Source organism: Monodon monoceros, unplaced genomic scaffold (genome assembly GCF_005190385.1).
Source record: "Monodon monoceros isolate NGI ecotype Baffin Bay Population unplaced genomic scaffold, NGI_Narwhal_1 Super_Scaffold_18, whole genome shotgun sequence".
NCBI classification, from domain to species: Eukaryota; Metazoa; Chordata; class Mammalia; order Artiodactyla; family Monodontidae; genus Monodon; species Monodon monoceros.
The window spans coordinates 162,601,168-162,625,026 of NW_021703774.1; the positions used below are offsets into that span (position 1 = coordinate 162,601,168).

Here is a 23,859-nt window from a genome sequence, read left to right on the forward strand (position 1 = left end):
ATAGTTGGGAATTCCCTGGTGGTCCAGTGGTTAGGACTCTGCCCTGTCACTGCCAAGGGCCTGGGTTCGATCCCTGTTCGAGCCAAAAAATAAAAAAAGATGTGAGATATATATATATGTATAGATACATGTATCTATATTTATATCCACAATGGACTACTGCTCAGCCGTAAAAAGAATGAAATCATGCCATTTGTGGCAACATGGATGGACCTAGAGATTATCATACTAAGTGAAGTGAGTCAGACAGAGAAAGACAAATACCATATGACATCACTTATATGTAGAATCTAAAATATGACACGAACTTATCTACAAAACAGAAACAGACTCACAGACATATAGAACAGACTTGTGGTTGCCAAGAGGGAGGGAGGGTGGGGAGGGATGGGCTGGGAGTTTGGGATTAGCAGATGCAAACTATTATACATAGAATGGATAAACAACAAGGTCCTACTGTATAGCACAGGGAACTATATCAGTATCCTGTAATAAACCATAATGGAAAAGAATATGGGGCAGAAGGGTGGCCATTGGGGCTGTTGAGGCAGCAGCAGCTCCGGGCACCGTGACTCCAGAAGGAAGCAGTGCCGCGTCCCAGGCTGGGGCTTTGCTGCAAGCCTGGCGGGGGGCTGGACAGGAGCCACAGCTTCGTGCACCACATCCGACGGAGCCAGCTCGCCCTGTCATGCACTGCCCCGCGCACCGCCACTGCCCCCAGCCTGGCCTGGCCATCCGTGACTCCTGCTCAGCTCCCCGCAGGGATGGCTACAACAGGAGGGTGAAGCAGGCGGCCGGGGAGAAGGCGAGGAGGCAGCACAGGCCTGTGCCCAGTCGGCCTCGAGAGCCTGACCTGCAGGTGTATCTGCCACTGTAATGGGGGCGGACGGGGGCGTAACTGTTGGCAAGCGCCCACTGGCGCACGACCATTAGCGCGAGACCGTTGTTGTGCAGCAGTTGGAGATTCTGCTCCGCCAACGGTCAGCCTGGCAGTGATCACGGGAGAGAGCGCAGCGAGAGGAGGATCGGCCTTCTCCCTCCCGGCCTCAGGCTGGCGGGTGAGCTGGGAGGCCCGGGGGGCTGGCTGAGGTCTGTGTCCTGCAGAACTCCAGAGCCCTTGCCACGCGGCCCACTGGCTGGGCCCAGCCCTTGACCTAATGGTGGCAGCAGTCTCCATGGGTCGCAGTCCATGGAGGCCTCAGCAACCGAAGTATAAGGACACTGCCATTAAGGTGACAGCTTCACCAGCTTCGGTCTCTCCGTTCAAGTTTCTGATTGGTATTTGCTAACGTTTGTTTTAGTGGAGGTTTATAGGAACATCGTGACCTGACCTCAAGAACAAAGGATCTGACCCCAGAAGTTTGCAACAGCTAACCACGCCCCTCCCTCACCTTTCCCATAAAAGGGCTTTGCTGAAAGCTTTCAGGGAGTTCAGGGTTTTTAAGGCATGAGCCAGCCGTCTCCTTGGGTGGCCCTGCAATAAACCTTTCTCTGTTCCAAACGCTGATGTTTAGGTATTGTTTGGCCTCACTGTGCATCGGGCACACGACTTGCTTTTGGTAACACTAGCAATCTACCGCAAACATAATACTTAAAGACATGATGTTTAGAAAAAAGCTCTTCCAACCGGAAGCGAGATGGGGCGCCAAGCATCACTGTTACTATTCAATGTTGTTTGGGAGGTCCTAATCAATGCAGTAAAACAAGGAAAAAAATCAGGGGCGTAAGAATCAGAAAGGATGAAACCACGCAGTCATTGTTCTTGGATGATGGGATTATTCACATAGAAAACTTCAAAGAATATATACAAATAAAGTATTAGAATTAGGGGAATTCCCTGGTGGTCTAGTTGTTAGGACTCGGGGCTTTCGCTGCCGGGGCCTGGCTCAATCCCTGGTCGGGGAACTGAGATCCAGCAAGCCTCAGGGCATAGCCAAAAAAAAGTTATTAGAATTAATAAGATACGTTAGCAGGTTTTTGGATCCATCAATAAAAAGCAATTGCATACCTACAGTCCAGAAACTAGAAAACGATGAAACAATTCCATTTACTTTAACAAAAGATATAAAATACCTAAAACAAAATTAGCAAAAGTCGTGCGAGAGACTCAACAGCTGAAGTTCCAACTTCTCTAAGTTTCCAACCGCCATTTCCCACCGGAAGGAGATGGCGGGGCAACAAGATGGCTCCAGGCAGCATCTCAGACCTTTTGGACGCTTTGGCACCCCAGTCTCCCTGATTGTATGGAAGTTTCCCAGTAAATCCTGTTGGGTGGATCCTCAAATAGATCCAACTCCTGGCAAAATCACGGCCCCAGGTGTGTCCTCAACTCGTAAATTTTCCAGTAGATACTGAACGTCTGGAATGCTTCGGGGCTTGATTCCAGGATGATTCTAATGAGAAGAGTAGATCCAAATCCTTATAAATTTCATCCCAAAGAATGGTCCCAACTCTCTTCAGGACTGCATGCAACGTGTTGAGTAAATCCGCGCTGTTGGGCTTGATTCCAGGATAGTTCCATTGGAGACAGGGAGATCCAACTCCTTACAAACTCAAGTCCCTGAATATGTCTCCAACTCTAAGACTTCTAGATTGCATCTTAAAGTCTGGAGTAAATCCACACTGTAGGACAGGATTCCAGATTCCAGAATGGTTACAATGGAGATTAGTAGATCTGACTTCTCACAAAATCGAGATCTGAGGTGTGTTGTTTCTTTCAGTGGAATAGCTCAGTGGAGGGTCACAGGCCAGGATGGTTTGCTGTGCAACCACGTGGATGGACCCCCTTACAAAATGGAGGCTCAAGGTGTGTCCCCAACTCTTAAGCTTTCCAGATTATATCAAATATCCTTAGTAAGTCTACTATGGAGGATTTATCTCAGTGGAGAGAAGTAAGTTGAACTCCTTGGGTTTGCCTTCGATTCAAATGTCTCAAATAATTCAGTGCTGGGATTACCAGGCCAGGACTGGATAGTTTGCAGTGAAGAGTGGATTGAACCCCTTACAAAATTGTGGCCCAAGGCATGTCTGGACTTTTCAACCAGGGACTTTGGGAGTCCGTGTCCTCCCATCTGCCATCAAAGGATTTTTTCACTGTGCTTATCTTAGAAAACTGATAAAAGTGACTCCCATAGTCTGCTAATGGGCTGAGAATTTTCTGAAGGTAGGCAATCCTGCCACAGTGACCACCAGGGGACATGTGGTGCAGCTGAGGAGACCTTTTCCAGGCCCAAGACACCGCACGTGGGGGGACTTTCTTGGGCCATAGACCCAGACGGTCAACCTCAAGCAGGTGGAAAGGTGGGACTGGGCCTCTGAGGCCCAATGGACTCTACCATCAGTCATCTCAGGGACTTTCCCTCAATTTATTTATTAATTATGTTTTTGCCATGTAAAAAACAGCTTTATTGAGATATAATTCACATTATACAATTCGCTCATTTAAAATGTACAATTCAGTGGCTTTTAGTATATTCACAGTGTTGTCAATCATTGACACAATCCATTTTAGAATATTTTTATCATCCCAAAAAGAAACCCCGTACCTTTTAGCAGTCACTCTCATCTCCCCTCAACACCCTCCCAGCCCTAGCTAACCACGAATCTACTTCCTATCTCTGTGAATTTGCCCGTTCTAGGTACCTTACACAAGTGGAGGCATACAATATGTGGTCTTTTGTGTCTGCCTTCTTTCAGTTAGTATAATTTTTTCAAGGTCGATGCATGTCGTAACACATATCGGTACTTTATTTCTTTTTATGGCTGAATAATATTCCATTGTATGGGCACACCACCACATTTTATTTACTTATTCATCACTTAATGGACATTTGGGTTGCTTACACTTTCCAGCTAATTAGGAATAGGCTGCTATGAACATCCGTGTACAAGTTTTTTGTGGACATATGTTTTTATTTCTCTTGAGTATATAGAGTGGGATTACTGGGTCAAATGGATTTTTGAAGGCTAATATTCCATCGTACATATATATCACATCTTGTTTATCCATTCACAAGCTGATGAACACCTGAAATGTTTACACCTTTGGGATATGAGAAATGCTGCTATGAACATTGATGAATAAGTTATTTCTTTGAGTTCCTCCTTTTCAGCTTTCTTGGGTATATACCTAGGAGTGGAATTGCTGGATCGTATGGTAATTTTAAGTTTAGCTTTTTGAGGAATCACCGAACTGTTTTCCACAGCAGATGCACCATTTATAGTCACCATTTATATAGTCATGTATAAAGATTCCAATTTCTCCACACCCTCACCAACACTTATTTTCTGTCTTTTTGACTATAGCCATCCTAGTGGATGTGGGGAGATTCTTTTATTTTCAAACCACTTTTTAAAGTTACAATATTCCAGGAAATTCATTTCAACGAAGTTTTCAGATTTATTGTCCATAAATTTGTATATTAAACAGTGCAGTGTCTTTAATTCTGTCCTCTTGTTTTATTCATGGCTTTTTTGTGTGCGATCAATGTGCTTATACAATGTTGTCAATTTTATTAGTCTCAAAAAGCCAGTTTTCTTTTTTTTTTAATTGGATGATTCCCTCTCAATTGTAACTCATTTCCCTATATCATTTAATTTTCTACCTTTTATTTTGGCCTTCATTCTACTTACTTGGAGTTTTCCAGTTGTTCTTTTTCTCACATTTTGAATTAAAATAAGATTCCAACTGCAGGTGACCCTAGGCCGACTCTCATACATTTGCTAGTATTACTCTTACAGTAAATATTTACTTAGTGCCAGCCATGTACCTGGTATTGTGGGCACCACAGTGAACAACCAGTTAAAGTCTTTGATCCATTTTGAGTTAATTTTTGTATGTGGCATCAGGTAAGGATCCAACTTCATTCTTTTGCATGTGGATATCCAATTTTCCCAGCACCATTTGTTGAAAAGACTGTTCTTTCCCCATTGAATGGTCTTGGCATTCTTATTGAAAATTATTTGATCATATATGCAAGGGCTAATTTCTGGATTTTTTTTTTTTTTTCGGTACGCGGGCCTCTCACTGTTGTGGCCTCTCCCGTTGCAGAGCACAGGCTCCGGACGCGCAGGCTCAGCGGCCATGGCTCACGGGCCTAGCTGCTCCGCGTCATGTGGGATCTTCCCGGATCGGGGCACAAACCCGTGTCCCCTGCATCGGCAGGCGGACTCTCAACCACTGCGCCACCAGGGAAGCCCCAACTTGGTTCTTTTTTTAAAGAACATGTTGGCTCTTCAAGGTCCTTGAGATTCCTTATGAAATGTAGGATTTTTTTTTTTCTACTTCTGCCAAAACCATCACTGGGATTTAAATAAGGATTGCAGTGAAACTGTGGATCACTTTTGGGTAGTATTAACATCCTAACAATATTAAATCTTCCAATTCATGAACATGGATATCTTTTCATTTACTTATGTCTTCTTTAATTTCAGCAATGGTTTGTACTTTTCAGTGTACAAGTCTCAAATGTCATATTTATTTTTAAATGTCATGCTAGTATTTCGGGGTCAAGTTCAGCCCTCTAGCTGCAGGCTTGAGGATTCTGTCAGTAGTGCTCTGTTATGATGGAGAAAATTTTTGGTGCTGTGGAAGCATAACAAAACACTTATCATGTCTTGTTCTCTCCCTAGCTAAAATCTGAGTCCCTTGAAAACAGGGATAGTGCCTTCTCTGCCTCTCCTGAGAATGCCAGTCTGTGCACTTACTAGTTGGATATCCACCCACCCAGTAACTACTTACAAAATGCAAATTTGATCGTATCTTCCTGCTTAAAATCCTTCAAAAGCATTGCTATTAGGATAGCTGTTATTAACGTGTTCTCCAAAGCCCTATGGTACAGTCCCTGTCAATCTCTCCCATCTTAGTAAGAAGACTCCTTCTAACTCCCTGCCGGCTCTCCAGTCATTGTGGCCTTCTTTTCATCTCTCTAAAACAATGTTTTCAAACATTTCTAATTGCAGCTTACAGAAAGAATTTTATTTTATAGTGCAACCTAGTTTGTTATGCATTAACAAACAAAAGTTTTGTAAAGCAGTACAGTACTTAGCTTTACTACTTACAATGTACTCTGATATTTTCTATTCTATTTCTTTGAAAAAGTACCCACTAAATTGATATTATTACCAATGAGGTACAACACACATTTTGAAAAACACTGCTCTGGGCATTCAATTTCTTTGCCTCGGGTCCTCTGCATATGCTATGCTCTGTCGGGAAAGTTTTTCTTGTATCCTCTTTACCTGGGTAAATTTTACTCATTCTTCAATCAAAGGATGCTTCTCTCTCTGGAGTCGACTGCCTGCATTTAAGTCCTGAAGATCGTGATGAATGAGTTAATACATGCAAATAACTCAGAACAGTGCGTGGCGAATAGTAATGCTTCATCTTATTAATGCGGAAGGTAATTCTACAACTATTCGTGTGACTGTTAATATCTGTCTTCCCACATCTCCCAGACTACAAACCCATTAAGTCAGAGACTTTGGTTAATTTTTGTTCATCTTTATAGTCCTAGCGCCTCATTTCGTCTGGCACACAAAGGGCGCGCATAAACAACGGCTAGGGAAGCACTGCCCAGAAGAAATAAAAACGTAGACAGACTGGGCACGGAGCCAGCGTAGGGCGTCACCACGGCGCTCCAGAGGCCCCGCCCCACAGGCGGGGCCCCGCCCACCTGGCTGTCGTGGTCACGTGGGGCTCCGCTGGGTTGCCGCCGGGGAAGCTGGGTGAAGATGGCGACAGTGAAGAAGGCGCTCCTGTGGAGACTGGTGGGCTCGGCGTCCCTCCGGGCTGTAAGTGCCCCGGCCCGCCCAGGGGCGGTCCTGAAGGCACCGTGATGGTCAGGGTCGGGGGCTTGGCCCATAGCGGCTGCTCTCTGAGAGGAGAAGCCGGACAGCTCATCAGGCCAGGAGGGTTGGGAGGGCTTTGGAATCTTGGACCCTCTCTGACTCGTCCAAATCCCTTGAGGGGCATGGGGAAACTGAGGCCCAGAGATGGGGAGCGACTCGCCCGGGTTGTGGAGACCTGGGTCGCCATCCCAGGCGTCCTCATTCCCTGGCCAAGGCTCTTTCTGGTGACCCTGGCATGTGTCTCCCTGTAACTGAGCTTCAGACTTCCCCAAGTCCCTCATTAAAAAAATCATGATTACCCTGCCAGTTCGAGTGGAGAAACCCAGGTCATCCCCCTCCGTCCGTCTCCATTTCCAGCTCTTGTTGCATTTGGGGACGCTTGGCGAGCTATCCCAGCGTGCTGAGCAGGACTTAGATCGCGTGTGGCCAGTTGTGATTCCCTTGGAATTGTACTTTGGGCCAGTTTGATCCTGGTGTTTCCATCTCTCGCCCATGCTCAGTGAGTGGAAGGAAAGTGTAGGAGAACCTAATTGTATAAAGGGTTGAATACATTGTGTTGGGTAAAGCTCGAGCTGAGATGTCCCAGTGGTTCTGAAGCCACTTTTGCCGTTGAGTGACAGGTCTCTAAACCCTGGTTTTCTTGATCTATGACGTGAGAAAGCATTACCTCAGGGTTGGTTTGGAGATTAAGGAAAACGTAAGTAAAGCATTTAACATTGTTCTAGCTCTTAGTAAGTGATTGCTCAGTTGTTGCCTTAGAGTTTAGGAGGAGTTTAAACTGGTAAAAATTACACTGCCTTGGCAGTAGGGGCCCCTCTCAGAAAACCACTTCAGTGTCTACTAGACCACCTTCCCCCACCGATTGCTCATCGCAAATAAATCCAGTTAAGTCCAGCTTGAAAAGTTAAGAAAATTAAATGAGATGGTGGATGCAAATGTGATTTGAAAAAATTCCTGGTGTAATGAAATGCTGGTAGTAGTCCCTTCCTCCATGGGGTAACTTGCACGGACTTGATGTCAGAACCAGACGGTTAAATCCAAACTTCCTCACTTCCTACCTGTGTGATTTGGGGTTTTCTGAGGCTGTTTCCTCCTCTATGGAATTGGAATAGTGATAGTTCCTGTCATGTAGGGACTAAATGAGGTGCTGATGTCTGGAAGTTAGCACTGGGCTTTAGTCAGTTTTAGCTGTTGATAAAGGTACCATAGCTCAGGAGGCTGTGGCCCAGGATTTGTGTGGTTAGAGGGGATTATTTCTATGCAGAACTTTACAGAGGGAATGAATTGGGTGTTTAACCAAGGCGAGAGAAGACGGGGGGGGGGGGACCGAAGGGTGGCAGAGGCAACATGGCCTAGGGGTTAAGAGCATAGGCTCTAGATCCACACTGCTTGGTTCAGATATGAGCTCAGTGACTAGCTAACCATGTGACCTTGGGAAAATTACTTAATCTCCTTGGACTTCAGATTTCTCACAGTAAAATGGGGATTATAATAGTTCCTACCTAATAAGGTTGTTGAGAGGATAGTATGGGTTAATATGTAAAAGGCTCTTTTAAGTGCCTGGCAAATAGTAAATGCTTCAATAATAGTAAATGCTTGTTTTGTTGTTAGTATGAAGAGTTGTTATGGGGAAGGAAGTAGAATTGAGTTTATTCTGTTCTCACAAAAGGAACTTGGAAACAGGTTTTACATTCTTTCAACAACATTCACTGGTTATTTATTGAGCCCATATTAGGTAGCAAGGCCTTGGAAACATAACAATGAATAAAACAAAGTCCCTGCCTCATGGAGCTTACATTCCAGTGCGATCCTTTTAGGGTAATGTACCAGCAGAGGCTGAACATACCTTTTGGAGGGATATTCAGCTTGCAGGGACCTTCCAACCTAGCCTATTGACACCCTGAAATTCAGTGGCTCATCACCTTAGTCTCTAGGAAGCTTTACTGGCTAAAACCAAAGCCAATTCAGGTGAGTTGTTTAAGTTCCAGCTGATTCATAGCTGGGAATATTTCCTTCCTTAAGGGTTTCAGGAATTTGGGATCCTTGTCAGATTCCCAGTACACCTCTCCCCTTGCCCCATTGCAATATGTTTATCCAGAGCGAATCTGGTAAAATGTAATTAATTTAAACAGTATTGAGTAGTACTAAGAAGAATAGAGGAAAGAGGGCAAAAAAGCCTTGTATTACTTGGTGGTGGTGGGGAGGGGGAGATTTCCTATAGAGGACTTTATATAGGACAGACTTTACACAGAGGAGACTCGGGGCATTTTTTTAATGTCTTCAACTGCTGAAGGTTTTATCTCCTCTCAGACTCACTCTCCTTGTCATCACCCAGCCTATGATTATAAGAGAACAGAGCCCCGTCCATCCCCACAACCCCACAAAGTCCAAGACTGCTTCTCACCACACTCAGTAATTGCCCTCCTCTGGGGCAGGTATGCCCTTCATGCATTTATTTGTTGTTTTAATAACTATTTAATGAGTGCCTCCTTTGTGCCAAGCACAGTGTCAAACGTGAGAGGAAGTGGAGGTTACGACAAAGTCGCTCATAGAGCATACATTCTACTGGAGGAATCATTGAGCAGGTATTATTTGCAGTGCTCTCAAGGAAGTAATTATAGTCCTGAAATAGAAAATAATGAGGGTGAGGGGATTGGCAGCTTTACAAAGGGTAGTCAGAGGGGCCTATCTATGACTGAAAGATGAGAGGGAGCCAGATGTGGGAAGGGCCAGGTGAGGAGCATCCTGGGCAGAGGAACTGTAAGCCCTGAGGCCCTGCTATGGGAGAAAGGCTGGTGGGTCTGGAGTATAGTGACCCATCTGAGGGGTGAGTGCAGAACAGTAGGAACCAGTAATGAGTTCTCGGAGATTGGCAGGAGTCAGATGATAAGAATCTTATAGGCTATGGTGAGTGGGGAAGGAATGAGTCAGGTTTCTGGCTTAGGCAACAGGGTGTATGTGATGCTTCTTACTGAGATAGGAAGACTCAAGTCGGACTGGGCTTTAGGAGTAATTAAAGTTCTGTTTAGGGACATCTGTGTTTGAGAGCGCAAATGGGTTTGTTTGAAAAAAAACCTAGGGACTTCCCTGGTGGTGCAGTGGTTATAGACGCCATGCTCCCAATGCAAGGTGGCCCGGGTTCGATCCTTGGTCAGGGAACTAGATCCCACATGCATGCCGCAACTAAGGAGCCCATATGCCGTAACTAAGGAGCTGGTGAGCCACAACTAAGACCCAGTGCAACCAACTAAATATTTAAAAAAAATAATTTAAAAAAGTAAAAACCTAAATGCTCAACTGTCAGGTGGTTGGAAATGGGTCTGGACTAAAGGAGAGTTGGAAATGGCCCTGTACTGGGAGCATGAATCACTTACTCCAGAGGTCCCCAACCCTCGGGCCATGGACCAGCATCGGTCTGTGGCCTGTTAGGAACCAGGCCGCACAGCAGGAGGTGAGCGGTGGGCAAGTGAGCGAAGCTTCATCTGCCGCTCCGAATCACTCCCATTACCGCCTGAGCTCCGCCTCCTGTCAGATCAGCGGCAGCATTAGATTCTTACAGGAGCGGAGCTCTACTGTGAACTGCACATGCGAGGGATCTAGGTTGCTCGCTCCTTGTGAGAATCTAATGCCTGATGATCTGATGTGGAGCTGAGGCGGTGATGCTAGCACTGGGGAGCAGCTGCAAATACAGATTATCATTAGCAGAGAGGTTTGACTGCGCAGAGACCATAATAAATCAGTTGCTTGCAGACTCATATCAAAACCCTATCAGTGAGTGGCAAGTGACAAACTGCATCTTATGGAGTAGACTGGACATAAGCCACACACTTCAAGTGTCACTGTCTCCCATCGCCCCCAGATGGGACCATCTAGTTGCAGGATAACAAGCTCAGGGATCCCACTGATTCTGCATTATGATGAGTTGCATAATTATTTCAGTATATATTACAATGTAATAATAGAAATAAAGCGCGCAATAAATGTAATGTGCTTGAATCGTCCCGAAACCATCCCCTCCCCCCCACACACAGTCCGTGGAAAAATTGTCTTCCACGAAACCAGTCCCTGGTGCCAACAAGGTTGGGGACTGCTGTCTTATTCTATTCCTGTTTCTAAGTGAATTTTTTTTGTTGTTCTTGATTCTAAAACAGAGCAAATGTGAATTAAAGGGTGAGAAATATTGCTTCTTGTCTCAGTATCAGTGAAGATGGATATATTCTTTCAGATTTGCCCCCCTGGAGAATTGTGACAATTTCCTCCTGTTACTTTTTGTTTCCTCTTTTAAACCCAAGGTTAGCACCTCATCTGTGGGTACTTTCCCAAAGCAAGTGAAAATTGTGGAAGTTGGTCCCAGAGACGGACTACAAAATGAAAAGGTAAGGATGGAAATCAACCAAAAAAGTTTTTGCAGGCTTCGAGAGTTCCATGTGTTGGGTACAGAACTATACCCAACTTAGAGCTGGGTCGGGGAGGCCAGGCAGGCACCTGTGACAGTTCAGCCACAAGTGTTGTGACCCTGGGTCCACCTTAAGGCCCTGTGGGTGTGTGGGGGGGGGGTGGACGGTGAGTGCTGCAGGAGTGCAGAGGGAAGGTGAGGGCGTGCCTTTGATCCAGCAATTGCACATAAGGGGATTTGTCCAAAGGAAGTCATGAAAGTCACATGCAAAGATTTAGCCTTGCAGATGTTCCTTAAAACCCTGTTGTAACAGCAGAACAGCTGGAAACAACCTAAATGTTCAGTAGGAGGAAAGATAACTCAAATACATTAATGACTTCATAAAATGGAATATTGTGAAGCCGTTAATAATATAGGAGTATATTAAGGTGTAATCAGATTATAAGATAGTGTCTATATATATATATTTAATCTTATACTTCGTGTGTAAGAAACAAAAAAGTTTATGTATGTGTGGGAGCATCTGCCTAGAAAAGGATCATAGAACAATGCTGTCCAGTAGAACTTCCTGTGAAGACAGAAGTGTCCTAGGCTTGAGCTGTCCCGTACAGTAGCCACTAGACACTTGTGGCTGTTGGGCACTTGAAATGTGACTAGTGTGGCTGGGAATTGAATTTTTTAATGTAATTTTAATTAATTAAAATTTAAATAACCACGTATGGCTCATGTCTAATGTACTGGACTGCACAGATCTAGAAAGTTACCTGTCAGGGTATTAAGAGTGTTATCTCTGGGAGGTTTTAAGGGTGGTTTTCTTTTGTTTTTGGCATGTTTTTCTGAAATAATCATGTATTATTTTTTCAATAAGAAAACCTCTTTAAAAAAATTTTTTTTAAAGCATGATCAGCCTACCTTTAATAGTGACTGTTGGTTGGAAACAATAAGCTGTAAGCTCTCTGAGGACAGGATCATGTCTGTTCTGCTCACTGCTGTATCTGTAGCTCCTAGCACAATCCTTGGAACATAGAAGGCTCTCAAAAATTACTTGTGGAATAGATTAAATTAAAGCAGTGGGAGAGAAATTGGGGGTGGAAGGGCCTGGCGAGAAGGACTTGGAGTTTTTAGGATTTTTGACCTAAATCCTGTAAGTACTAGGGAGCCATGGAAGGCTTTTGAGCAGGAGAGTGAGATAATGGAGACTGTGTTTTAGAAGGATTCCTGTGTGGGAGGAATTGGTAGAGTGACTGTGACCATGCCGTAACATACATGGGATAATGATGGTAGATTTGGATATAGGAGTCCACAGAGTCTGGTGAGCAGCTAGACATGGTGAGGGACAGAGAAGCAGTAGGCTGATCATGTGAGGATGAGATCCTGTGCCAGCTGAGAGACAGAAGGGGGAGGGTGTGACCCTTTGGAGGCCACATCTCATAGGACCCAGAAGGTTAGTCATCTCTGCCCTTTCAGGCCATGGCACTTTGTTTATGATGGGGTCATAAAGCAACAAAAATTTAATTTAAAAGCCTATATGACAGGAAAATATTGTCTCCATGTCAGTATTAACTCATTTTCAAGTGAGAAACTGCTTCCACTGCAAAATGCTATCTGTAGAATTCGAAGACAAGCCTTGTTCTGCACCTGTTGGCCAGGATTACATGTGAATTCATGCTAGTGTTTGAAAGTTGAGATAGTGAAGTGCTTGCTGTAGTAAAAGCTTTGAACTAACAGGCTGCATTCTGAGACCATTTTATTACTGACTTTGCCAACCTGTCTCTTCTGGTTTTTCTCTGCATTACAGAATATTATACCTACTCCAATGAAAATCAAACTGATAGACATGCTTTCCGAAGCAGGACTCCCTGTTATAGAAGCCACCAGCTTTGTGTCTCCCAAATGGGTTCCCCAGGTGAGCCCCAGCCCTCAGGCATGTCTCAGATGAGAGGGATGTAAAGTTTTGCACTTGCCCTGGAAGTCAGTAGAAGTCAGGAACGTAGGTTTCCAGGTCTCTGGCTTTGAGAGCTCTCTGTGCTTCATAGTAGCATGTGCAGCAAAAGAGCATGCCCCGGGAGGCAGGTGGCTTGGATTCAGTCTTGGCCCTGCCCCGACTTGCGTGGTGAGCTTGGTGAGGCCTTCCCCTCTCCAGCTTCAAGATGACCTCTCAGGTCTCTTCTGGCTCTAAGAAGTCTAGAATCTCTAGGCCTGTCTAGAGGTGTGGCTTCTGCGTTTGTGAAGGGGAAAGACTGGCGACTCCTGCTTCACAGAGATAGTCAAGTGGGAAGAAAGATCCTGTTCCAACTGAGTTAGATGGCACTGAGCACGGTGCCGGGCTCGGAGCATATTCTCAGCAAATGGCTACAAGTACCATTGCTGCTGTTGCTCCTTATGTAGAGTTGACAGTGTTAGCCGTATGGAGAGACTGGGGATCTCACCCATGCCAAGGAGCCTTCTCGCTCATGAGCAGTCAAACAAATAGTAAGAGCATTGGGGAGACTCAGCTCTGCGAAAGGACTCATTCTGCAAGGGTCCTGGAGAACAGAGATTTTGTGCTAAAACGTTTTTCTCTACCTGAACTCTGCCTGCCCTTGGTGGTGACTTGGCAGTGTCTCCTTTGGCTCTCAGATGGCTGACCACGCTGAAGTCATGAAGGGCATCCAGAAATTTCCCGGCATCAGCTACCCAGTGCTGACCCCAAATTTCAAAGGCTTCCAGGCAGCGGTAAGAGATCTGTTTTTGGTGGGGGCCCCTGAAATGAGATTGATGGCATTGGCCTCTGTCTTGTCCCTGGGCTCAGTCCCTGTCCCAGGATGTCTGTCTGAATGACTTGTCTCCAGCAGTGATGGGCACCGTCAGACAGACCTGGGGGCAGTCCTGGCACTGCCACTCCCAGCTCTCTGATCTTGACAAGCTGCTAAACCTCTCTGAGCCTCAGGTTCTGCCTATAAAATAAGGTTAATGATGGTACCTAACATTGTGAGGATTTCAGAAGATAGGATGCACATGAGTTGCTTAGTAAGAGCCTGGTAGAAGATAAGTGCTTAATAAACGTTAGCTCTTGTTGTTGTTGCCCATCTCCTCTTTAAAAAAAGGTGATCGAGCTCTCCACAAGAGTTAAAGGTGGTTGCTAGTATCTGTCAACTTTCTTATAATTTTACATGAGAACGTCATTGGAGATGTTGATTCCGAATTTAGGCAAAAAGCTTCTTTTAAGAGTGACTTCCAGGGCTTCCCTGGTGGCGCAGTGGTTGAGAGTCTGCCTGCCGATGCAGGGGACACGGGTTCGTGCCCCGGTCCGGGACGATCCCACATGCCGCGGAGCGGCTGGGCCCGTGAGCCATGGCCGCTGAGCCTGCGCGTCCGGAGCCTGTGCTCTGCAACGGGAGAGGCCACAACAGTGAGAAGCCCGCGTACCGCAAAAAAAAAAGAGTGACTTCCAGGGTGGTGACGGCAGCAGCAGTGTTGGTCCTTGGGGAAGGCCAAGGCTTCTTTTTTATTGAGATATAACTCACTGTATTAATTTCCTAGGGCTGCCGTTATAAAATATGAAAAATCTAGGTGGCTTAAAACAATAGAAGTGTATTCTCTCACAGTTCTGGAGGCTAGAAGTCCTAAATCAAGGTGTCAGTAGGGTTGGTTCCTTCTTCTTTTTTTTTTAAATTTATTTATGTATTTATTTTTGGTTGCGTTGGGTCTTTGTTGCTGTGCGTGGGCTTTCTCTAGTTGCAGCGAGCAGGGGCTACTCTCCGTTCTGGTGCGCAGGCTTCTCATTATGATGGCTTCTCTTGTTGCAGACCATGGGCTCTAGGCATGCGGGCTCAGTAGTTTTGGCTCACGGGCTCTAGGTGTGTGGGCTCAGTAGTTGTGGCTCGGGGGCTCTAAAGTGCAGGCTCAGTAGTTGTGGCTCACGGGCTTAGTTGCTCTGCGGCATGTGGGATCTTCCCGGACCAGGGCTCGAACCCGTGTCCCCTGCGTTGGCAGGTGTATTCTTAACCACTGCGCCACCAGGGAAGCCCAGGTTGGTTCCTCTGAGGTCTCTGAGAGAGAATCTTTCCACGCCTCTCTCCTAGTTTCTGGTGATGATTGGCAATCCTCAGTGTTCCTCCGCTTTTAGGTGCGTCACTCCAGTATCTGCTTCCCCCTCGCTGGCCTTTCCTCTGTGTCTGTCTTCACATGGGCGCAATCGTATAAGGGAAGGGGGACTAATATGACTTCATCTTAGCTATTACATCTACAATGACCCTATTGCCAAACAAGGTCATGTTCTGAGGTACTGGGGGTCAGGATTTCAACATGTCTTTGGGAAGGACACAAATCAACTTATAATATTCATATATCATAAAATTCACCATTAGACAAAGGTTTTTGCCACTCTATGTGGGTATTCCTTGAAGAGAAAAATGCTGAAAGGAATTCACCTGGCCGTTGGCAGGTTGCTGCCGGAGCCAAGGAAGTGGCTGTCTTTGGAGCTGCCTCCGAGCTCTTCAGCAAGAAGAACATCAACTGCTCCATAGATGAGAGTGTGCAGCGGTTTGACGAAATCTTGAAGGCAGCTCGGGCAGCCAGTATCCCTGTGCGGGGGTGAGTCTGACCACATTGGTGCTGCCTCTCTTTATTTCCTCAGTACCATTCTGGAATAGGGCCAGGCTTTAACTCCAGTGACCATGCCTCACAGACTCCTTATCCTGGGTGCAGGCAGCCCAAGCTCCACACCCAGACATCTTTTCCCGAGTAAATTTGGTCAGAAGAAATCCTGGCAAGTGCTTTCTCCAAACCTGGTTTTTGGGTCAGTTCACCAGAGGAATCTAGCAGGACAGACACTAAACAGGGTTTGTGGAGGTCAGTTTAATCCTGGCTCCACCACCAACTCTTCACACATCCCTGAGGAATCCCCTCGGCCTCTAAGACGTCTCTGACATCACGTCTTTAATAGCAGTAGTGACAGGCGTTGTCCATGTATTATCTAATTGTAGCCCCACACTCGCCCAGCAAGGAGGCATCTGTCCCCGCTTCCAGAAGACAAAACTGAGGCTCAGGAAGGATGAAGAGTCTGCTGTAAGGTCACACAGCAAACTGCAGCCAGAACGCTGTTTCAGGAGTACACATCTGATCACATCACTCCCTGGTTAAACCCTGTCAGTGACTCAACTCCAGGCTTTTCAACGTGGTTTACAAGCCCCTGCGTTCTTCAGCCCCTGTCACTCTCTGCAGCTCACATCCCTCTTCTGGCCCTGCTTCCTCAGCACACCGCAGTCCAGCCAGCTGGACTTTCTTCCCATTTGTCACATGGCCCAGTTCTCTCCTGCCTCTGGGCCTTTGCACGTGCTTTCTGTAGACTCAGGACACTCTTCCTCCTACATCCTACTTGTCAGGGCTAACTCCTGCTCATCTTCAGGTCCTCTCATGGATGCCAGTTTCTCCACGAAGCTTTCTCTTCCCTTAGGTGGAGTTGGTGTCCCTCCTCTGGGCTCCCAGAGTCCCCTGAACATCCTCTAACAAAGCACTTACCTGCTTGTTAAATTCTCCTCTGCCTCCCATCGCCCACTAGACTCTGCTCTCCGTGAGGGCAGAGCCCACCTCAGTCCCTGCTGTACTCCCTCTCCCAGCTCTGGGCCTAGCACATAGTAGGTGCTCAGGAACCGACGGGCGGATAGATGGATGGGGAAGCAAGGGCATGTCAGGTCTTCCTGACTCCCAAGCCTGTGCTCTTTCCTCAGTATTTCTTTAGCTTTTCTGTGCTCAACAGTGATTGGAGAGTAAGAAGAAGGATTAAGATGGAAAAATACACTGAGATGTTTGAGTCTGAAATGTATTTATCCAGCAGACATTTATTATGCCTCATAATACGCAGAGTACTTTGTAAGACTCTAAAAGGTTTTAATGGAGCCTCAGTCTGAATGGGGTGGGTGGACATAGAAGCTGGCTACACCCAAGATCCAGACTCCTCACCGTAACTCGCAAGACCCCACGATCAGGCTGGTGGCCTCCTCTCCAACCTCATGTTGTACTTCTTTGCCCCTTGCTGCCCATACCTCAGCTGTTTTGTCCTTTGTTCTGTGTCTTGAACACACCTACTCTTCGGTCTCAGGGACTCTACGCTGGTTCTTCTCTCTGCCCGGAACACGGCTCTCCTCCCATCTCAGCTCCAGCTTCGCGTCCTCACAGAGGTCTTCTGGGCCATCCTACTGTTGTTGGCCTCCTCTGGTTGCTCCTGTCACACTTCCCTTGTCTTTCCTTCATAGCACGTCACTTTTTGAGATTATGTCCTTCCCTTATTAGACTTTTTGTTTGTTTGTTTGCTTGCTGTATGCGGGCCTCTCACCGCTGCGGCCTCTCCCGTTGTGGAGCACAGGCTCCGGACGCGCAGGCTCAGCGGCCATGGCTCACGGGCCCAGCCGCTCCGCGGCATGTGGGATCTTCCTGGACTGGGGCACAAACCCGTGTCCCCTGCATCGGCAGGCGAACTCCCAACCACTGCGCCACCAGGGAAGCCCTAGATCACTCTTTTATCGCTGTCTCCCTACCTGAAACCTTAAGCTCTGTGGCGGTGGGGATCTTTTCAGTCTTGCTCACTGCGCTTCCCCAGTGCCTGGCACACTGTGGGCAGCTCGGTATATATCAGTTGAATAAATGAGTGTTTGAACCCTCTGGCCACTCAGTCGGAGCAGCCGGTCCCTTGGCCCTCGGCTGGCCCAGCTTTTTCGTTCCCGCTTTGCTTTCACCCGTCCTTAGTCCTCTCCCAAGCGTGGCCTCACTCCGTGCGGCTCCGCTGGCTGCCCATAGTGCCCTCTTTAGCTTCTCCTCCCCCTTGGTTGGTCTCTGGCTGCCTCTCTGTGTGTCGCCTGCTTCCTGAACTACAGGCCTGTTAGTTTCTTGCCCTCCCTGCTGTGGCGCTGCACTGCCCGCTCCTGGCACTGAGCAGCACTGCCTTCGCCCGCTCGCCGGCATTGAGTTAGCCTCTTAGCCAGGCCCTTGGCCTCCCGCCTGGCTTCAGGTTTGGGTGCAGGCTAACCAGGAATGTGTGTCAAGCAGCCACCCTGCCCCAGCTCTGCTGGCCAAAGAGCCCGGGGGCACTGACACCAATCCTCCCTGTTTTCCCACAGGTACGTCTCCTGTGTGCTCGGATGCCCCTACGAAGGGAAGATCTCCCCGGCTAAAGTAGCTGAGGTGTGTGTGGGGGGATTTCGTGAGCGTTGGCTCCCGTGCCTGCCCCTGAGTGCGTAGGTTGCTCTCGCCACACTTTCATGGTGGGTCACGGATTTCATTTCTTTGCCCAGCTCCTTCATTAAGCCCCTCTGAGAGCACAGCCCTGTGCTCACCCCTGGAGGGCCACCTCCTAGCCTGGCATGGAGTCTCCGAAGCCCCTGCCCTCTACCCCGGGGTGAAAGCCCCTGACACAGTTTCCAGTCTGGTCAGTGGACAGGTGAGGTGAGGTGAGAATCCTCTGCAGAGGGGTTCCTTGTAGTGGCTGGAGAGACCATTGACATCCTCTTAGAATAACACAGGGCGGGAAATGAACTTGAACAGCCCAAGAACTTATGTCATCTTGTCCACAAAAGCACCCAGCAAATTTGGTGTTATTGTTATTCCATTTTACAGTTGAGGAAACAGACTAACTTGCCATGCAGGTTGCAAATGGTGAAACCAGGTCTCAACCCCCACCTGCGTACCTCTAAAGCCCTCTTGCTCTTCCCACACACCAGGTAGCACCCGGAAATGAGCATTGGTAACAGTAGCAACTGCTCATTGAGAGTGGCTGCTGTCGTCCAGAATCTCAGCCTCCTGTTGCCGCCAGTCCTCCCTGTATCCTGCAAAGGCTCGTCACTGTTTTTCAGAAGCAGAAGCTGAAGCTCAGGAAAGTTAGGTCCGTTGCCAAGGTCCCATAGCTAGTGAGCAGCGGAACTGAGGTTTTACTTCAGCATCACGTCACCCCCGAGCCTGCCGCTTCTGCTGCACCCGCTGCCGCCCACTGGCTGCCATGGCTCCTTGTCATTCTGTCCACATGGGCAGCCGCGGAGGGGGCTCACCGATTTCTTTATCCATCAGACCACCGTTGAGTATCACCACGTCCCTGACCCCACCTCCGCCTTCCCCCCCCTTCTCCAGCACAGCAGTGTGGAGCAGCGTCTCCTCAGGTGGGGCATATACTGCTCTGGTTTTGCAGTGATTTTAGGGGTTGACAGATGCACTTCTAAAAGTTTTAATAGTTATGTACTTCTCTTAAAAATATATAACTAGCACCCCAGACCCATGATTTCACACATCTTCCTACCAAGGATAGAGCTACGTGAAAGGAATCAATTCTAATGATTCTGGTCCCTGGGTCTGACACAGTGTGTGAAGGTGGTTAAGTGGAGGACTGGATGGAGTTTGAGGCACGCACGGGAGGAAAGCATAGGGGTTGGGGCCCCAGGGCCCGCACCCAGTGGCCAGCTCTGCTCCTTACGTCCCAGTCTCCTGACAAGTAGAAGGAGGATCGTCATTCCCGCTCATAAAGTTGTAAGGAGTCTGTGGTCTGATAGGAATTTAGTGTCTCACACGTGGAGGTGTCCTGCGTAGGCTAAGGACCCCTGGCTTGAGGAATCTGGGGTCCTCCCAGCGCCTGCTTGTTTCCCCAGGTTGCCAAGAAGATGTACTCAGTGGGCTGCTATGAGATCTCTCTGGGAGACACCATTGGCGTGGGCACCCCTGGGACCATGAAGGATATGCTGTCCGCTGTCATGCATGAGGTGCCAGTGGCTGCCCTGGCTGTCCACTGCCATGACACCTATGGCCAGGCCCTGGCCAACACCTTGATGGCCCTGCAGGTAATCAGGGCATGTCCCAGAGTAGAGGCACATGTCCATCCTCCCGAAGGGTATGGTGGCAGGACAGCTATGTTTCATTTATTCTTTCAGCAAGCGTTCACTGTGCTGAAGGCCCACACCTGTGTGCCAGGCCACGGCTGGCCATGGGGGACACAAACACGTGACCCTGCCCTGAAAGTGCCTGCATCTGTCTGTTAGGAGAGACAGTCGAGAATCAGGTGATGATCCTAATGCACTGTGACAGATGCCACACAGGGAGGAAGCCTGGGGCTCAGCAAGGCCCCAGTCCCAGCTGGGGAGGTCAGGGAGGATTCGCCAGGGGAGGCTTGAAGGACACGAAAAAGTTAAGCAGTTGAAAAAGGGAAGCGGAAAGGTGACCAGGCAGCACTGCATGTTAAGACTAAGGTGGGGTCAGGGAGGACTCAGGTGCCCCGGCCCCGCCCTAGCACACAGGGCTGTGAGTGCACGCGCGTGTGCCCGTGTGTAGCAAGAGCGGGCAGGAAGTAGGGAGGGAGGCAGAGGTCACTCAGAGGGAGAACCTTTAACGCTGTTCCCCAAAGATTGGACTAAGACCTCAGATTGGGTTTCTTTTGAGGCTTGCTTCTTGCGGGCTGGCCCAGAATGAAGGTCCCATGGCCCAGCAGCCCCTTAGACGGAAATTTCCGAGTGTCTGACCACAGGCTGCCTTGCTGTAGTGATAGTCTGAGTCTAGCCGGTTGTCTTCAGGTTAGCTAGAGCAATCCGGGGCCACCTTATTTTTCCCCCTCTTTCTAGTTCTCATGTTACCTCCTTGAGGCTCATGTCTTTAAGCCAGATGATTCTATTACCTTCTGGGTCTGTTTTCTCAGAGTTGAGGTTTAAGGAGAGAGGAGAAAGTGAAACAGTCATATTAGGAAAGTGGGGCGACTGACCTAGAGAAATGGGATAGGCCCCTGTGGGGCTAGAGGCTTGATGTGGGGTGAGGGAGTGGGGGCGGGGGTGAGTGAACACAGTAAGCAACAGGGGTCTGAAACCTCAACAGTGGGAGAGGGTTAGTTTAGGTCGGTGATCGGGAAGGGCCCCTCTGAGGAGGTGGCTTTTAGGCTGAGAAGGAGAAGGTGAGGAGTTGACCATGAAAGGAAGGAGGGTGGATATTCCTGGCAGAGGAAACAGTGTAGCATAAAAGACTCACACTGTTTTAGGAACTAAAAAGAGGAACAGTTTCTCTCAGTGGGATTTTCACGTCGACAGAATCATAAGCCAAAGAATTTCAGGCAGCAGATGGTAGGTTTGCAAGAACCGGCTTTGTGGGCTCTGGTCCCCACGGTGACAGCCATGTTTCACCATCCTTGTTCGCAGATGGGAGTGAGTGTCGTGGACTCTTCTGTGGCGGGACTTGGAGGCTGTCCCTATGCACACGGAGCATCGGGAAACTTGGCCACCGAGGACCTGGTCTACATGCTGGCCGGCTTGGGCGTTCACACGGTAATGTCACCTGCCTCCCGGTGGCGGCAGCCCTGAACTGACCAGAGCTCTGCCTGAAGCCGGAGGACAGAAGCTGCTGGGTTTGTTCAGGGTTTTTGTGGTGGTGCTGGTGCAGTTAAGAGAAGGGTGCCAAGGGATTAGGGCCGTTCTGTCATATGTTTTGGGATAACAGAGCGTGGCAGATGGAGGCCACGAGGAGGCAGGCCCTCAGTGTGAGTCTGACGGTTCAGTCTGAGGGGGCATGGGGGTGTAGGGAAAGAGCCCTGAAAGGGTAAAGCCATGACCTGAAGCGAGTCAGTTTCCTCTGGACCTTTGTTTTGTTCTCTGAAAAATGAGGGCAGTAGAATTAGCCCCCCAGGGCTCTGCCGGAGTCAGTAAGGGCCCTCAGTGTGGGTTGGAAGCAGTGTAGCATCTGTGCTTTTGGATTAGACAGAACTGGGTTTAAAACCTAGTCCTGTCACTCACAGGCTGTGTGACCTGACAGATTACTTCACAGCTCTGGGCCTAGGAAATGGGAATAATAACAGCACCTATCTCACAGAGTCATTATGAGGATAAGAAAATGCGGAGTGCTTGGCCCAGAGCTAAGCAGATAGTACGCATCAGGAAGTAGCTATTGTTACCAAGAGGTTTTCAGTGTGGCCCTTTTAGGTTTGTTTGTTTTTTTTTTTTAATTTTTCACTTATTTATTTTTGGCTGCGTTGGGTTACGTTGCAGGGTTTCTCTAGTTGTGGAGAGCGGAGGCTACTCTTCGTTGCAGTGCGTGGGCTTCTCATTGTGGTGGCTTCTCTTGTAGCGGAGCACGGGCTCTAGAGCGCAGCCTCAGTAGCTGTGGCGCACGGGCTTAGTTGCTCCGCGGCATGTGGGATCTTCCCAGACCAGGGATCGAACCTGTGTCCCCTGCACTGGCAGGCAGATTTTTATCCACTGTGCCACCAGGGAAGCCCTTAGTTGGTGTTTTTACTCCTGTTTCTCTTTGCCTCACGGTCCTTACTTCAGTATTCAGTGTTTGACCACGGTGGGCCAGGCCTGTGCTAGACTCTGGAGTTGGAGAACCCCACATGCCACGAGGACACCACCTCACAGGCAACTGGTATTCCGTCGTCAGAGGAACAAGGGCCTGGTTGTCTTCACCCTTACACAGTTTTCTGTCCAGTCTGAAGTTTCCCTGGGTGTTGAGGGCATGTTGTGACTTACTGCATCCTCTAACTTGTTTCTCAAAGGGTGTGAACCTCCAGAAGCTCCTGGAAGCTGGGGCCTTTATCTGTCAAGCCCTGAACAGAAGAACCAGCTCCAAAGTGGCTCAGGCTACCTGTAAACTGTGAGCCCCTTGCCCCCCAAAGCCCTGGGGACTGTGTGGGAATAAGGACACGTGTGGATGACTCACAGATGGGCATGTGGAAATGGGAATGAAATCAACAGGAGTAGGCACCTCACTGCCAGCTCTGCACCTAGATCTCTCCTGGCGGAAAGGAGGTGGACTGGAGTTGCCTGGCCTCAGGCCCTCCCTGCCTGACCTGAGTATGAGTAAGAGGCTTGGGCAGCTGGAGGTCTCCCTTCACCATGGACCCAAAGGCCCAGGAGTTGGATGCCTAAAGGCACTTGGGAACCCAATTCTCTGACTTGGGTTGATCCTCAAGTCTCATCTCTGGGTGAATCCTGCCAGTTGGCCACTCTACACAGCTTGATGCTGCCATATCCTTGGGGCCATCGCTCGCTGACTTTGTAGGGCAAAGGGGCAGGGAGGAATTTTTCCCTCAGCTGGCAGAGGGCATTTGGTGAAGGGGTGAGGGCTGAGCTGTGGTGGCCACCTGCCAACTCCAGCACCTCTGGAAAATCTCCACTTTGTACATGATTGTTGAAAGCAGCTTATGTAATTAAAGGTTTAATGACATAACCATTCCAGTGTTCTGTGGTACAGATGTGTGTACATAGGGGAGAGAGAATAAAGCATCTTTTCAACATTTCCTCTAAGAGGAAAACACAGACTTCAGTTTATTAATCTCTGAATTTTCTCCCTGTTTCCCTTCTTGAGAATTGGGAAGGTCGATGGTAATGACAGCGCTGACCAGAGCACCCTGGAGAGGTTGTTTCTGAGGCTCGTGGCTCTGTGACCTGGGCTGTTGCACAAGGTCCTCTGGGCCTGGGCAGGTGCAGCTCTGGGCGCACTCAGCTCTCGGGACCTCAGCCTCTCCTGCCTGTCAGCCGTCCTTGCTGGACTCGGGCAGGCCCAGGGCACTCAGGCTGTGGGACACACGTGTGCATTTCTTCCTTTGCTCGGGTTTCATCATTCAGTCTGTCATGCCTTTATACACATCATTCCTTAGCCCTCCCTTTATTTTAAACAAA

At 48.3% G+C, this 23,859-nt stretch overlaps 1 protein-coding gene across 4 annotated transcripts; it reads left to right on the forward strand.

Annotated features, from left to right (window-relative positions):
- Window positions 1–6,647: 6,647 nt before the first annotated feature.
- Window positions 6,648–23,407, forward strand: HMGCL (3-hydroxy-3-methylglutaryl-CoA lyase). Of its 4 annotated transcripts, XR_003794576.1 has the most exons (10): window positions 6,718–6,792; window positions 11,142–11,225; window positions 13,044–13,151; window positions 13,865–13,960; window positions 15,672–15,820; window positions 18,343–18,406; window positions 19,858–20,046; window positions 20,137–20,264; window positions 21,385–21,510; window positions 22,734–22,834. XR_003794576.1 is itself a non-coding variant. In XM_029230157.1 (9 exons), exons 1-9 carry the CDS (start codon window positions 6,733–6,735, stop codon window positions 22,833–22,835), a joined length of 978 nt encoding a protein of 325 aa, XP_029085990.1. In that variant the 5' UTR covers window positions 6,648–6,732; the 3' UTR covers window positions 22,836–23,407. The 4 variants fall into 4 exon arrangements, 3 of the variants coding, with proteins under 3 accessions (XP_029085990.1, XP_029085992.1, XP_029085991.1); XM_029230157.1 differs by lacking the exon at window positions 20,137–20,264 and having other exon boundaries at window positions 6,648–6,792; window positions 22,734–23,407; XM_029230159.1 differs by lacking the exons at window positions 6,718–6,792; window positions 20,137–20,264 and adding an exon at window positions 9,416–9,434 and having other exon boundaries at window positions 22,734–23,407.
- The last annotated feature ends 452 nt before the right edge of the window (window positions 23,408–23,859 follow it).